At 42.4% G+C, this 15,722-nt stretch overlaps 1 protein-coding gene across 6 annotated transcripts in view; it reads left to right on the forward strand.

Annotated features, from left to right (window-relative positions):
* MCF2L2 (MCF.2 cell line derived transforming sequence-like 2) overlaps window positions 1-15,722 on the forward strand; it is a 181,087-nt gene that overhangs the window by 22,000 nt on the left and 143,365 nt on the right. Inside the window, exon 1 of one of the 6 annotated variants that reach the window (XM_005438482.3) lies at window positions 176-511. The exons of 1 other annotated variant lie outside the window; for it this stretch is intronic. In XM_005438482.3, the coding sequence (XP_005438539.1) occupies window positions 370-511 (142 nt within the window). In that variant the 5' untranslated portion in view covers window positions 176-369. Of the gene's footprint in view, window positions 1-175; window positions 512-15,722 lie in introns of those variants that run through there. 4 more of the 6 variants (XM_055723576.1, XM_027804255.2, XM_027804257.2 and 1 more) reach the window with 4 other exon arrangements.

Genomic DNA, 15,722 nt, shown 5'->3' on the forward strand with positions numbered 1-15,722 from the left:
TAAGAGACATTCTGTGATCTTGCAACATGCTTCTGGGATCTTCTCTCTTCATTGCTGCTTATAAGATAGCTTTAAATTAATGATAAGGAAGTCATTCAGGCCATGGGCTGTGCTGAGGTTCACAGCTTTCATTCTGAATGAGAGAATAAAGTAAACTGATATTGAAAGCAAGGAGGGAGAAACAAACGCAGTCAGTAAGCCTATAAAAGCCTTAGCCAATTGCAATGGCGAACATCCTGCTGGCAAGGGTGACCTTGAATGAACTAAGTGGGATAAAGTCACCAGCCTGGACTGACGGCTGAAGAATCAGGCTGGATTCCAGCAAACCAAGAGAGCAGGTTCCTGGCAAGAGTCTCCTGAGCTGTGGCAATGGCTTCTCGATGTCGGAAATGTGGACAACAGGTGCCCAGGAATCCACCTTTCACTGCCGTCCGGATAACAGAAGGAGAAATGAAATCTTATCATGATTTTATAGGAGGATGCATTAGACTGGAACGCATGACAAAGAAAGGTATGTGCAGCATCTTTAAAAGAAATAGCATCTTCTCATAGTGTTAGCTGCATTGCATTCCTTGGAGATTTGCAAAAAGATTATTTTTCTAATGCTTTGAGGAGTCAGTGGTAAATAAAGACAGCTGGCTGGGTTTGAATGTTAACTCAGGTATAAGTGCATCATTTTACTTGGCTGTATGTTTCTGGAATATTTCCAGTGATTTGACCTGAAGGAGTTTAAAATGAATGCTAGACTCATTCTGAAAAATGTTTATTTTGCTTGAGTGTTAGACACTGAGGTTTCTGTATATGTCTGGAGCAGGTATTTGATGTGAATGTAAAATACTTTTTTGAAATGAATGTAAGGAGTTGGGGCAGTGGGTTTCATGACCCAGCTGACTCTGTCATCCTGTGCTCCTAAATTATGATGTAGAAGGTTGATAACTTTTTCACTGTAAAGATTTTGGTTTCACTTTACTCGTGACAAACTTGGACTATCAAGCTTTTTGTGCTCTGCATGGGTCAGTCTGGGTACAGGGCAGTATTCTACTCTGAGTGGGTTGCTGGTGTCCTGGCAATTTGTGCTAACTGCATGTTAACTCTGAAGTGGAGTGGTGGTAGTTGAAATCTAGGCTGTTGACTGTTCAGTCACACAGCAAGATTGCTGAATCATAGAACACTTTTTCTGTGTCATTTGAGAGAAAGATTAATCAAGGAACCCTTTGGTTTTTTATTTGCTCTGTTAACTTGAATAAATACTTAGCAAACCTCAAATCCAGAACTTCATAACATGTTCACTAGTATGTGACAAAAAGATCCCTGAAAGCATGCAATGTGATTGTACTTTCAGGTTGAATTGTTTATTTGCTGAAGAGCCAATTAAATCATAAGAGAGTTGCATTTCAATCTGGTAAATCGAGAATATTCTGCAGAAAAGAGGTGGACCAGAAGCAGGTCATCTGCTGGCAGCTACTGCTTACAAATTGGGATTTGCAGATGCTTTCTTTAATAGGGCTCTAATGCACAATGCCACGGTTTGAAAACTGCAAAGCCAGTCCATTGTACCTCTGCTTCTGTTGGCCATCTACCCGTGCTGATTTTTGGGCTCAGTGCCTACCTATGTGGTGTTGTATTTGGCTGACCTTTCAGTAACTCTAATGTTTCCAGTTCCAGTCTTTGTAACGAGGCATTCAGAGTTGTGTAGCATGGCAGAAATATCTGGTATCTGAGTACAAGAGAGAACAGAATTAATTGAAGTTCCTTCCTGACTCTTTGATCAGGTGCTTCCAGGTTGCTCACGGCTTTGGGGGCCTGTGGGCCTGCTGGAGGCAGAGCTCAGGCATCTGCTGTTCTTTTTCTTCCTGTAGGTAGGGAAGGGAAGACACTAGGAAGAGCTTTGCCATGGTTACTGTTCCCAGGGAAACTGTCCCTGCTTCTCCTGTTGAGAGATGACCTGGCATAGTATTATGGGCGGAAATCCTTTGGAAAAAAATTTTCTGCTAGAGAACAGTGTGTCAAATCGGTCTGAGCCTGTTGCCATTTTGTAAGGCAGAAAGCATCTTTGCTGTGTGTGTTTTAAATTTGGACGAATGAGGCTGCAGAAGGGGCAGAAGTTAGGTTATTGTTGGGGTCAAGTTCCTTCAGCTTGCGTGCATCAGAGCTGTGTTCTGTGAGAATACACCAGTGACAGCTCTGCATGCGGTGATGATGTTAGAAGGGGGCTAAGGAGCTGGCAAGGTGGCACAGGAATTTATACCACCACCACTGCCTGGGTTCTTTTCTCCTGCTTTGAACTGACTCTGTACTCATCTCTTGTGTTGTTTTGGCCATAATTTTCTGATCTGTGAGGTGGAAGAAGTGGGAATTACCCGCCTCCATAAATATTGGATCCTGGTGATGTAGCTATGACTATCATTTGAAGCTTAGACCAGTTTCCCTTTGCATTAGGTGTTGCTTAAACACAGGGAAAGAAAAATGGTCTGTCCTGGAGGACTTGAACTTTATCTGCCCCATCTTGCTAGCCCTTTGTTACTAGCAAAAATTCATTGACAAGCTCCAGGGGTGGATGTGTGCCTCTTTCTCAGGCTGGCTCTGTCTAAACATAGTGGCCAATGCAGGATCTCTGTGGCATGTTCTGACTTGACTCTCCCTTAGGGGTACGCTTTGTGCAATGTAAAGACCTAACTGGAGCATTGTTAAGGACTAATTGGCTAGTGCTTACTCAGTACTTCAGGCGCTCCAAAGTATGAAGCATTTTTCACATACAGGCCACATCTATGGAGCCCTGTGAATATTCTGTGGCAATTTTATCTCTTGTACTAAATATTGTAATGAGAAGAGATGGAAGGCACCCAGGTAACTACAGCAGCAATAGAGACCATGTGGTTGTGGTCAGGCCTGCAGTGACCCGCAGGTAACCTACCTGCCATCAGCAGTACCCCATAGCAAACAATGCTGTGCCAAGCTAATCCAGCTCCTGGATCATGCAAGTTCAAAGCTTCCTTGGAATCAATGTTATTTGTTTTGGTGAGCATTTGAAAGTGTGGTTGTAGCTTTTTGTTCACGTAAAGAGGTGAAAATAGTGAATGCTTATGGAAAGGAAGTGCTGCTGTGGGGGGCCAGTTTGAAGGATGGTCTCCCTATGCTATGGCCATGTGATGTCTGCTCAGAGCTCCACAGCCCTGCTTCCCTGTAACAGCCAGAGGAAGGACCTTGCTGTATGAGCTGGCCTATGGGTGCTGAAGTCCCCTCTGTGGTCTAATGTACAAATGGTGCTATTTTGAGTACTAGTGTATGACCTTGAGACTTTCCCTGGGAGCTGCAGCTCCAAGGTGCTATAACTGACATGTGAGGGGAAAGAGCCCCCAGAAAGCCAGGCAAGAAATGTGGCAGGGACTCCAGTCCAGAGTTGATCCTTCTTGTAGTAGCCCTTTCAGTTCCTCACAAAAGAGACACTGAAGCTGAAAGCAAAGCTTAGCCTCTTGTCATGAAATGCATCGTTTTTTGTACAGTGGCTCATGTACCTTTTCAGCACTGACATGACTATTCATGTTACCCAATTGCTGGTTAAAATCTTTTATGCTTGAGGACACTGCCTGCTGAACTGGCCCCCTCTGTCCCCAGATGCTTTTAATTAGTCTGCCTTGTTGTGATGCTCGTGTCCTCCAGTGGGACCACACATCTACTGGGGCTTTACATGGATGGATGAGCATTGGCTGGTTAGACTGTATTTTTGCATGCTGTGGAGCTTGAGGCTGCATGCAGATTATATATTTTAAAATGAATAAATGTGTGTTTTTCATCTGTGCTCAAGGCTGGTGGCTGCATAAACCAGGGTAATGAATCTGCAGATACTAAGGAGAATGCAGCTCATTGCTGAGGCTCTTCAGGATTTTGCTGTTGCTGCAAAACCAGGCAAGACTCTCCTTGCCAGTAAAATGGGGACATGCCTCTTGTACTGACAGAGTACTGATTTTGTTCTTCCATAGGACAGAGGCATGCCGCAGTTCGGTCTGCCCAGTAATCATGGCTGCTTGTTCTCAGTTCTGCTGCTGTGTCTCTCTTACTGCTGGAAAAGAAAAGCGGTTTTTCAGATCTATCTGTTCAGGGAGAAGAAGGGACTAAGTATTGGAAATGGTTTTAGAGCAGTTAAGGATTTATAGTGTTATCTTGGGAAGGAAATCCCAGCTGAATGAGTTCAGGCTGGAATTTATTGGACTTCTTGGAGCTTCTCCACCTTCAATACTGAAATAAATGAGAAATGCTGACCTTACCATAAAGGTGCTGGTTACTGGGGAAAGTGACTGTTGCATGAAAGACTGAAATCCTCAGTGTAAGTAGAAGGTATTTCTAAACCCCTTGAGACTCAGTCACAGTGCCTCCTTGTGCATAGCTCAATTTTTCTTGTATTTGCATTCAATATCTATTCTCTTTAATGTAAAATGCTACCTAGGGAACCTGGGATAACTTTAATCTGGCTCTCACTGCAAAGAAAATAGCTAAAATAAGATATACTGTTTTCCATAGAGGTTTTTCTAAGAAAAGATCCTTATCTTAGATGCTTCTGTCTCTTTTCACCTGTTCCCATTGATATGCAGCCTGGTCTGCTGCTATTGAGCTATACTAAACCCTGTTGACCTAATCAGAAAAGTCTAGAAAATGGTGATGAAAATAGGGAAAGCATAGCTTGATTTCCATTTAAAATTAGTTTTGAGAGATAAGTAGTACTGAGAAGATCAAGAGAACAAATTCTCAGAGGGCAAGTTATAGCAGAGGCCTTCTGGGTATTTATGTTTTTCCCTTCCTCCCACGACAAAAGAATAAGAAACAACTTGGTGAAATGGAAAAGCATTAAACACAGATAGACAGATTGCTGTAATTGGTAATGTTTTGTTAACTTGTGGGACTTATTACCACAAGATAATAGCTCAGTTTGCTTTTTTTGTATTGCCTAAATTGCAGTGTAAACTGGGGAGAAGATTTCAGTGGAATGTACAGGGAGGTTGGAGAGGATCTGTGCAGAGCTCTTCCTGGTTATGCTCACAGAGCTTATTGTCCAATTTCAGCCAGTTCTGCTCCTTTAAGCCCCACTTAAAGATCCAATTCTGCTGTGCTAGTATGTTGTGTACAAATTGTGCTGCTTCCTTATCTGCGTCCTGCTGTGGATTAGCCTGCCCAGTGAGGTTTCAGAGCCATGGACTCTCCTCCTTCACCACCTGGATGTTATCTAGCAGAATTACTCATGCTGAAGTATAAAAGAATGATAACTAAAGCTTGTTTGTAGCAGCCCAGTCTCCTATATGAATACTTGGGCTATGCCAAATGTCTTGTTGCACAGATTTCTGATACCATTAGTTCATTCCATTTCTCAAGGGCAAGCAAAAAAGTCATCCAGGCTTTTACAACAGACAAGAATTATTGACCAAACACTTCCCCACCCCCCCCACCCCCCTCTTTCTAAGCCAGGATGTGTCAGCAGCTCTGTTCTCCACAGAGACATCACTTTATTCATATGCAGAACCTTTTCCTGTGAGTCATTAAATTGGGCATTGCTGAATTCAGGCAATTTGTCTAAACTCTTGAGTCACCACCTTGATACAGTGTGCTGCTGTAGGGGCCTCTGAGGAGCCAGGGTCTACATGACTAAAGATCTGATTATGAAACGAGGATACTGTTAACTAGTAAGGTCATCCTCTGCTAGCATTGGGGAAAAGCTGAGGTGAGATGTAAAGAGGTAAAGGAATGGGATACTTTGTTCCATTTTTTCCTTTGCCACTAGACTCAAGAAGGGAGATCTGCCAGAGAAAGGATGAAATTGGGGGCAACTAACAATTTTTTAAGTCAAAACCACAATAAGATGGAAATTAAAGTGAGAACTTTGAAACTGAAGCCAATTTCTTTGTGTTAGGCCAGCTGTAGGGGAAACAGAGGATTTCCAGTTGCCTGGAGTCTTTAACATAAGATTAAAGAGCTAAATGCTAGTTTAATCCAATTTCTGTGAACTTCTTGTGTGTTCAACAAGTCAAACACAATGAACCTAGCGGCCCCCCCTGGTCCTGCAGTGGAAGAATCTGGGAGGAAGATCTCTGGGTTAGAGGCACTTGGGTATGAGCCATTCCTTGTCATCTGTTGGGACCCATACCCATAGGTGTGAACACACAAACCTGTGGGGGCAGATGCTTGAGTGGTGCAAGTTATTTCAATGGAACTGGGGTGTGTTATAGCAGCTGAAGATCAGGGGGGTTTATTTTTTTTTAAGTAAACTTCCATATGTACTGCAGATGCTTACCAGTAATGAAATCTGAAACTTCAGCATTAGTCTATTCATTATGCTGTATGCTGATGGGGTAATATTTGACTAGTACAAATATTGTTCTACTGAGAGTGGCACAATTAAGCCTTTTCAGCTTGGCAAAGACATTTTACAGATGCACACTGAAATTACCTTTACTAATCATGCAAATGAAAAATGTCTAAAACTTGTAAATCTAGTTTATGAAACTGGAAGTGCTGCCTGATGAGCTTTCCTTTGAGCATGTAGTGGACTGAGAGGAATTTCTTGGTGCCTCTTCTATGGTGAGTTCATTCCTCTCTCTATCTCGGGAACCCAGCATAAAGTTAGTGATCTACGTTCACTTGCAGGGTAGTGTTTAGTCTTCTAACTCCACAGCTGGATCTGCTACTTGTACAGCATCTCTACACAGAGGATTAAAATGACTTTTTCAGAGTGTAATCTGGTGCATTTATCAACTGCTTATGCTGATGTGACACTTGTCCATAACGCTTTGGAGCTTCTTCCACCTCTGCTGCTAGAGTGGATGAGTCTCCGCAGGCAGGTTGTGAATGCTGCCCGGAGAGGGCAGTGCACTACACTGACCTTGGCTGGGGAACTCTGCTGTGAGCTGGGGCTCCCACAGGAGATGAGCTGGGTCTCGGTGCGTAACGAGGCTGTTTAACTGTCCAAACAGAGGTGGAGGTGAATCTTCCACCCACAGCATCCCCACCTGAGAGCAAAACACATCTACAGTGTGAGACAGATTTTGATTGTAAATTGGTTATATGTGAAAGTTTATATCAGTACAGGCAGCAGAGAGTAACATTACACACTCACTACAGCTGGTAAATTCATGTGGTTAGCATGCAGTTTAAGAGAGGCTGGGGAAAGAAAATGCAATGTAAAAACATACTGTGCATCTTGCTGCTCTTGTAGTCCACCTTTATCCCCCTAGTAGTACCTGTCTGTAACCCTACAGGTGTCTTAAGGTTTCATACTTACCTCATACCTAGCATGGTGATGCTCTATTTTGATTTGGCATTTATCTGTAACTACATATAAAATTCTGTTAGTTTTCTCATGCTGTACTATAAACACTGTGATGGTTTGTGTTGGTTGGCTGATAGGGGAAGGATGGAAACACTGGTTGTGTGATCCTTAAGACGGATCCACTCCAATAGCCTGTCTGTATAGACAACTTTGGGCTCCTCATTTTACAGGCAGGGGGCAACTGAGGCTGGCTGGTGACCTGAATACCTCTCCCCATGCCTCAGTTTCCCTATCTATAAAATTAATTACCCTTGTCTTTTTTTGAGCCTGACTGATGGCAGGACATGGAGAAGAAGCACGATGTTACTGCTACATCATATCTAGTAGAGGACAGCTGCCCTGAGTGTACCCTAGGTAAAGAATGACTTGTATCTAAAGTTACTGAGCTACTAGGGTTTGTGGTATTAAAGGGACAATTTTATCAACAAACCTAATGCTGAAGTGGTGACCCAGTATTGCTTCAGACAGCTATAGGTGCCCTGTTACCAGTGGCATGCCAATGTGAAAGTACATGTGTACTCCTTTTGTGCACTGTGCAAACTTGTGTCCTGAAGAACAGATTATCTCCTGTTCAAGAGCTGTTGTTCTGTTTCCAACCAAATTCATAGGTCTTGTGCAGTCTTCTCCTTTGTCTTTAAATAACAGTACTATGCTTTGGCGTGTGGGTGTGCCTTTGGGATAGTACTCCAAGACAGCTATTCAGAGCAGTGCTGTTGGTTTCCCTTGGCCTTGAATACTCTACTATTTGAAGTTACTTTAATGAGAGCCTTTTCCATGCCTTTGTCTGAGCAAGTGAATCTGTTTTGTCTCTTGTTAGGATGTACCTCTGTGCTAAGCTGTGAACGCCTCCGAAGTGGCTAAGGGTCCAAGTGGAATGCTGCCTGGGAGGGAGCTGGGGAGGGTTAAATTCTGGGTATGATGTGTGTCAGAGGTCTCCACTGTGGTCTGCACTGAAGCAGTTACTAAGCAATTTGTGCAGTCCCCTCTGGGAGAGCGTCAGCTCTTTGGTGCACCGTTGGTTAGATCCAGGACTGCTTCCACAGAAGGCTGCCTTCCTCCATCCCTCCCCTCTGCCTCTTGCAAACTCATTACCACAGCTAGACTGCAGAGAAGCCAGCCTGTGACACATAGGAGGGCACATGCTTGTGAGTGTGTGTGGGTCTAAAGGGGAGGTGTCATGCCTTGCAGTGTGTTTCCGTTGCTTTTTGTAACGGGCATTTGAACTGAGATGGTGGAGACAGCTTGGAGAAGGCAGCTGGGGGGGTGGCTGGGGCTCCTCAGGCAGAGAGGTTGGCTGTGAGCAGTATTTGTCCTTTTACTGAGATATATATTCAGAGTGCTACTGGCAACAGTGATGGCTGCTATGGCTCATTGCCTCCAATGGCAGTAACCAGGGAAATATTTTTGAGCTAACTGGCCTCTGTTCAGGAGTGAGCAAGAAAACAGTCCTTCAGCTCTGGAGCAGAGTGGTCACTCAAAAATTACATGAATAGGCTCTGAAATGATTTTGCTGGATGCAATAGTTTGGAGCAGAGCCAGTGGCTATAATTTTTCGAAGATAATTGTTTCAGCTGTAAAACTACTGGCAAGCTCTGGGGAGGAAGGAACGAAGCCTGCCATACAGTCTGCCATGTCTCTTGATTAGCTTACTGTCAGGGTATTGTAGTGAATGTATTTTAGCCTTGCAGTTTGGCACATGCGGTTTTTGTTATTCATGATGGATTTTAAGATGACAATGTGGAAATGTGAAACCTTCTTTTGTTGCATTGTGTTCTCTGAGCAGGAATTTATGCTCTAGCAATCCAGCATTGTTGTGAAGCACAGATTTTTGGGAAGAAGATGAATTAACTTTTCTCTGGCAAAAATTAGAAACCATGAAGAAGTTTTTACTACTGAGGAACTAGGCAAAGGGGCTGTGCCATGGTGCTGTAAATCTGGATTAATATCTCGAAGGTGATGCTGAGATTAGACCTTGGCCTTTAATGCCTTTTTATTAGGGAAGCTTCTGTTTTATAGAAAGCAGGATATAACATCCCCCCTCTAATACTGCAGTGTATGCTCAGTGAAATCAAGCAATATCTGTCTAACAAAAAATGATTTGCTGAGTATAGTGTGTTTCTTTATCGCTTTAATTATAGATAGTTCATAATGTATAATGAAGATTTGTTAATAATTTCATATCTATATCTTATGATTTTACAGGAATATTATAAAAAGTCTAACAGGATGGAATATGAAGTCACCTAAACCAAACCCTGAGAGTAATGCTTTAAGAATTTTATATTGTTTTGTGCAATTTAGCTTTTATGGGGATTATTAATCAAGGATTCTCAGATGTGTGCATAAATGTATGGAACATTCTGACAATAAGTAGTTGTCAAAATCCATTGTGTGACTCTAGATATAAATTTGTACACACCAATATGTTTTTGTAGAACGTATAAACAGTCAATCAAAACACTGGCTTATTTTCACTTGTTCTACTTTACTTACGTAGGAGAGAGACTTTTTTCACCTGTCAATTTTAAGACACTTTCTTTAAAAACAAACCAAAAAACCCCCAGCCAAACAAGAACATCAAAAGACTGGTTTTCAAGAAGTGGTTAAATGGAAAAAGTGGCAATATGTGTTTGTTCACTCAAGGAAGTCTATACCAAAATCTTTTGAAGCTGGATTAGAAAGTTGAAATAAACCGTAGCGGGTGCATGTTAGCAGTACCAGCACTGCATATAAAAGCGCAGGGACCCATCCTGCCTGGGTTGGTAACAGCCTGCTTGCCAATTTGACACAGAAGTGGATAATTGAGTTTTAAGCTATAAATAGGCCTGATTGAGAAATGTCAACTTTGCTACTTCCGACTCAGAATTCCCTGGACTCAGATTTTAATTCTGTATCTGAACTTCCTGGCCATCTACTATCATTTTAGATTTAGATGAATACATAGTTAAAACGTTTAACAAACAGTACTCCAAGCATATGTACATGTCCTCCAGTTTCTGTGCAGCTGCACATAAACTTAACTTTGCCTTACACACATGCCTGAGGGGTCTGCTGAATTAGCAAGCACCTGAATGCCTGGATGTAAAGCCTGGGTGAAGTTCAGGTTTGGATTAAAAAAACCTGTGGTTCACTTGCACTTCCACTGTGAAGGAGCATGCTGGACTCTCTGACTTGAAAGCCACTGCAAGCAAGTCCTTGAAAAGTCCTTGCAGATTGCTAATGGCTGGTGTGATCTTGAGTGTAAGCTAGAAGAAATGTCTCTTTATGCAGTGGCAACGTTGACCCGCAAATATCTGGGAATTACTCTCCCGTGTCTCTGCTGCCTCGATGCCTGCCTGTCTGTGTAGTCCCTGCCTTGTTACTTGGTCAGTATTCAAACATCTCCTTTGGAGGTCGCCGCTGAGCCTCTCTTGAATTGTTCGTTGAGTAAACTTCAAGCACAGGTGTATGTTAATGGGTTTACATCTTTAGAGTGGTAAGATTTTCCAGTTACCGAAGTGGCCCAATATACCTACCCAAGAAATTGAAAGTGAGGGGATTTCCAGTTGGGAAGACGTGATTTCAGCTGTTTGATATAAACAGCTTTCCCTTCACCCCCGTCCAAATCAGCCACAGTAGGTTCCTAATGGATGCTATGCCTACCTATAACAACTTTTAAATTAAGTCAGTAACTGCTGCTGGAGCATGGGAGAACACAACCACTAAACAGGTCTTTTCAATCTGTGACTTCTCCACTCCTGTATTTTATGTTAAACGTTAACATCAAATGTAGTGAATGAGATGAACTGAAAAATGCAGTGATCCAAAGTAATTTGAGCAATCATTGCTGAAAGACTTAAAATTGGAATAAATGTTTCATGTCCCTGCAGAGCAAAGCTCAGGTAAAGCTGTACATCCTTCATTAGGCTGCACAGAATGCTTTGGAAATACTGATTGCAACTTAGCATAACAAAAGGAGAAAACTTCAGATCTTCTGTGCAGTAGAAGATCACATCAGGCAGTAGGTCAACTTCTGCCCAGGTAGACACTGAGGATCACAGGTTTTTGAGGTTTTCAGAGCAAGGTGTGCATTTCTAACCTTTCTTTCTTTCATGGGCATTGTTTGGGAAAGCTTGCAAGGCAATTCCATCCACACCATGGTCCCTTCTCAAGGGATCAGAGCATATTGACATTGCATCACTCAAGACAGTCAAAGTCTTGCTCCTAACCTTGCTTGTCCAGATTTCTACCACATTAGTGTACACCACGTTTTTTCCTGGCTTAGTTTTCAGTTGACTCAACATGGTTTAGCAAAAAAAGATAAGTGGTGGGAATGTGCAGAAGAGTAAAGAGAAAGGAGGGGATTTATTTCCTTTCTGTTTATTGCTGGATTTTTAGTTCCTCTTAATGCAAACAGTCTGTAGTACAGCCAGCTTGTATCAGTGACTGATCTTTCTGTTGCTCTGTCTGGGCTGAAAGAATAAACAAAACTGTTCAAAAAGTAAACAAAGGGCACAAATGGTGAGAAAGGAAATAAACAGTTTTTTTTTAAAAAACCAAACAACCAAAAATAAGAGCTTTTTTCTCTGACTTAATAACTCTGAAGTTCTTTTTGGCCTTCAGGAGGGGAAATGTTTTTCTTAAGCATTGGTATTGGGAGTTCTGATGGGACAGAATATTTTCAAATCCTTTAGCCTGCCTAAAACTTATCAGTGAAGACATGCAATTTTGTCTCTTTAGTGTGTTTAGTTCTTGAAATGTAGCTTAGCTCTGCTAGACTCTTAACTAACTATTGTCGTTCATGGCAAGCTGACACAGGATAATGTTTTAATTGTAGATACTCTGCAACTTTCAAACTCTGGATTTGTGTGTTGCCTTTTGTTATTTTTTTTAAGAATAAGAACACAATACATTTGGTGTCCTTTCATGCTCTTAAAAGGAAATCTCTGGCGTTATGCTTAACCTATCTGACTTTTCCATCACACCAGCAATCTGATTTTCTGCTAAATCCACATTTTTTATTTGAATGCAGTGAGGGTAGTTTTTGACTGAGCTTGCACACAGTAGAAGTAGGCCAATATACTCTGAGATTTTAGTGGAGATTTATTTTCAGTTCCAGCTGTTGTCTTTTCCTGTAAATTAAGTACTAGGCTGCCATTAAGAAGATAGGAACTTTGCTCTGGAAATTTGTAACCCAAGTTTAGTGACTTCAGAGCGGGGATTAAAGCAACCCCCTCCTCTTGTCAACAGAAGGTCAGGCAGTTGTAGCATTCAGTCACCAAAAAACCAAAGAACCCCCAGTGTCCTGTCACGGCTGGCTGCCTTTGGTTGTCTCTCATGGAGCAGCAGGCACTGCTGGGTCAATCTGCTTGGCCCAGTCCAATCTTTTGCTCCAGTAGGTCATGTTTCCAGCACTGTTGGAAACTATTAATTGCCATGAGCATGTATACTAGTTTCAATCTGCTCAGAGAAGAGACAAAGAAACATGATTATATTCATTGTTTTTTATTAGCTGTGGTTGGTGTAGCTTGGAAGGCAGCGCCCTGTGGGCTGTGCTCCAGACCTGCTGCAGGAACACGTGCAGCTCTGGTGAGAAGTAAAATAGGTAAGTGTGTGTGGGGAAGCCCAAGCATGTTTCATTTGAGCGAGGAATTATGAAGCGTTAACTGAACGGCTTTCCCCTTTCCCTTATAGATTAGACAGCACAGTTGCAGCTACATTCCCTACAGGTCTGGAAGGGAGGAGAAGTTGTCAGACAGATGGCTGTAGTAATTGCTTTTCTTTTTCTCCCCCTTGATAGAAAACCTTGGGAAGCAAAACTGTAAGGCCTAATTCTTCTGCGGCAAATCTGGTCTCTGCTAGGAATTGAATTTGTGCCAGTTTAAGAGGAGAACCAGGAGTAGATTAACTGACTTATTTTATTTGTTTTGGTTTTCTGGTGGATTTCTTTTCTCTAGTATCACATCCTTATTCACATTTTAATTGTCCTGGCAAATTCAGTTAGCCAAAGTAATGAAGAACTGCATGGTATGTCCGGAGATTCAACTTTGGTGACCCATGTAGAGGACTGGCATTTTTTCACATCATACTGATTGATCAATAAATCTTTTTTCTTTTTTGAGAAGCTGTGTGTAACTGCCCCTTCAATTAAAAATAGTTAAAACTGTTAAGACCACAAGAATAATAGCACAGAAGCTAGGAAATGCCTGGTGTATGTTTTGATATGATCTTTAGTTGCATGGCTATGCAGACTTTTTATCAGAGGACAGGACTGCTCTGAAGTGACCAGGTGTTGTCCAGTCTCTTCTGCAGAACTGGCACGGTGCAATGAAACAAGACAGTTGTTGTCAAGCTCCTGCTGCTTGTCAGCTTCCTAAAACTTTCCCATTGATTTTTGGGTCCCTGTGTAGTGAATTAAAACATGTCTATCATCAATAAGTTTTTCTGAGGTAGTCTACGAGCATGCAGCTGTTAGGTCAATGTCAGCTTAAAGCAGGGTTTTCTCAGCTGTGCTGTCTGTCCCACAGGAAAAAGGGATGTTGCTTCTGCCCAAGAGGCTGGACGCCACTTCCTGCAGACTTGTGGCTTGCCGTACAAAGACCAGGAAGGCTACAGAGCCTCCTGGGGTAAAGCTGATGGAAGATATGGGTGGATTAATGTTCACTAATGCTAGGCAAAATGTCATAGCTTTAGGACAGGGGTCCTCAAACTTCTTAACCAGGGGGCCGGCACGGATGAAGTGGCAGGCAGCCATCTGCGGCTGCTTGTTCCCCCCCCCCCCCCCCCCCCCCCCCCCCAGCAGTCTGTAAATACTGGGGGCCAGATTGAGGACCCTGGGGGGCTGTATCCAGCCTGTAGGCCATAGTTTGAGGACCCCTGCTTTAAGACAAACCCAGACCTGTGTCTTTCACTAAGAACTTTTTTCAAGCTTTATTTTTAGTCAAAGATTAAAAACTTCCTTCATCATCCCCAAGCAATCATGTTTCCAAGGACAGGAGCTTATATTGCAAGCTCTGTGCTGTGATGGTGTTACAAATTCATCGATATTGGAGAGTAACTACCTTTTACGCACTGTCCTAGAGGAATATGCAAGAGTACAAATGTGACCTTCTGTGCTGTTGGCTTCAGCTGCTGACATTTCTTAGCCATGTGATTTGCCATTTGGGCTCATGAAGTATCTTCCCTCTTCTCCTTCTCCTGCTTGTTTCTTCTGCTACAATTTCTTTTCCCAGCATGTCAGTGTGTGAGCTATACTCACTTAAATGTGTGATTCCTAGTCACCAGATGTATCTTATACCCCCCTTCTCATCATCTGAATGTTTCCTGCTGAGTGTGGGCTTTACAGAAAATCTCATGTGCCTTGTCTTGCCCAGGCAGGGGATTTGATGAGAACTAACTGGCACTCTGCAGTTCTTGTTTCTATTACTTTATCTTATCTTTACACCACAAAACTCTTTTGGTAGAAAAAGAATATTTAGAAACCAATAACTATTTTTTAGGGCAAACTAATAAAGCAGCTATACGAAGGTGTGGGGGAGAATTTCGCTTTTGCTCAAGACTAGTTGATATTGATGATGCCTTCATATTGGCAAACATCAAAAGCAAGCTATTATACTGCCAGATTTGTTACCCTGGAGGGATGAGCAAGTCTCTGAGAGGCTAGAGATGGTGGCACATTTTCTATTTCATTTTCCATTTCTGTTGAGCCTCCTTATGATTGTCTCATCCATTGTGGAAAACTTTCCTGCATTTTTGCAACTGTTTGGCATAAGCTCAGTCCTGGTCACCAAAACCTGGGTGCACCTGTCTGCACAGGTGTCACAGTATCTTTACATCTTCTGGATGCGGAAATCAACAGTGTAATCTTCAATGGATGCTGCAAGATTTCTCAGTTCTGAGAATCTAAGCTCTGTTTTATTACTTTTTTGATATCCCCCCCCCCCCCCCCTTCTGGGTTGGTTGGGGTTTTTTTTTCCTGTTTTTTGATTCTGCTATAGCCACCTCTAAACATCCATTTTTCTCTCTTCTGCCTCCGTCTTGCTGCCATCCTGTTTGAAAAGGGCAGATCTATTAATATTATGGTGATTCAGAAACACTTCAAGTAGAGTCTGAATGATGACAGAAGTCTTTAACCAGAAATTTGGAGAGACTTGTCATATCTGTTGAGAATTATATTCGTAGATTACAGGACCTTTTTCTCGCTGGTTCCTTGGGTGTAGTATTTATCTGACTGTAAACAGGGCTATTAACGTGCTGTTCTTGAGCAGCTGGCAGAGAAATCAGGCTTATGGTGTTCTCTGCTTTCTAATAAATAACCCTGTATATTCAACATTATTTATTTTGCCTTTTTATACTCTGTAGTTTCCCCCACAGATCCTATTCTGGGCATGCATGGGGAAACCGCAAAGTTAAAAAGGAAAAACTTAAT

The sequence above is a fragment of the Falco cherrug genome, chromosome 11, assembly GCF_023634085.1.
Source record: "Falco cherrug isolate bFalChe1 chromosome 11, bFalChe1.pri, whole genome shotgun sequence".
Taxonomy (NCBI): domain Eukaryota; kingdom Metazoa; phylum Chordata; class Aves; order Falconiformes; family Falconidae; genus Falco; species Falco cherrug.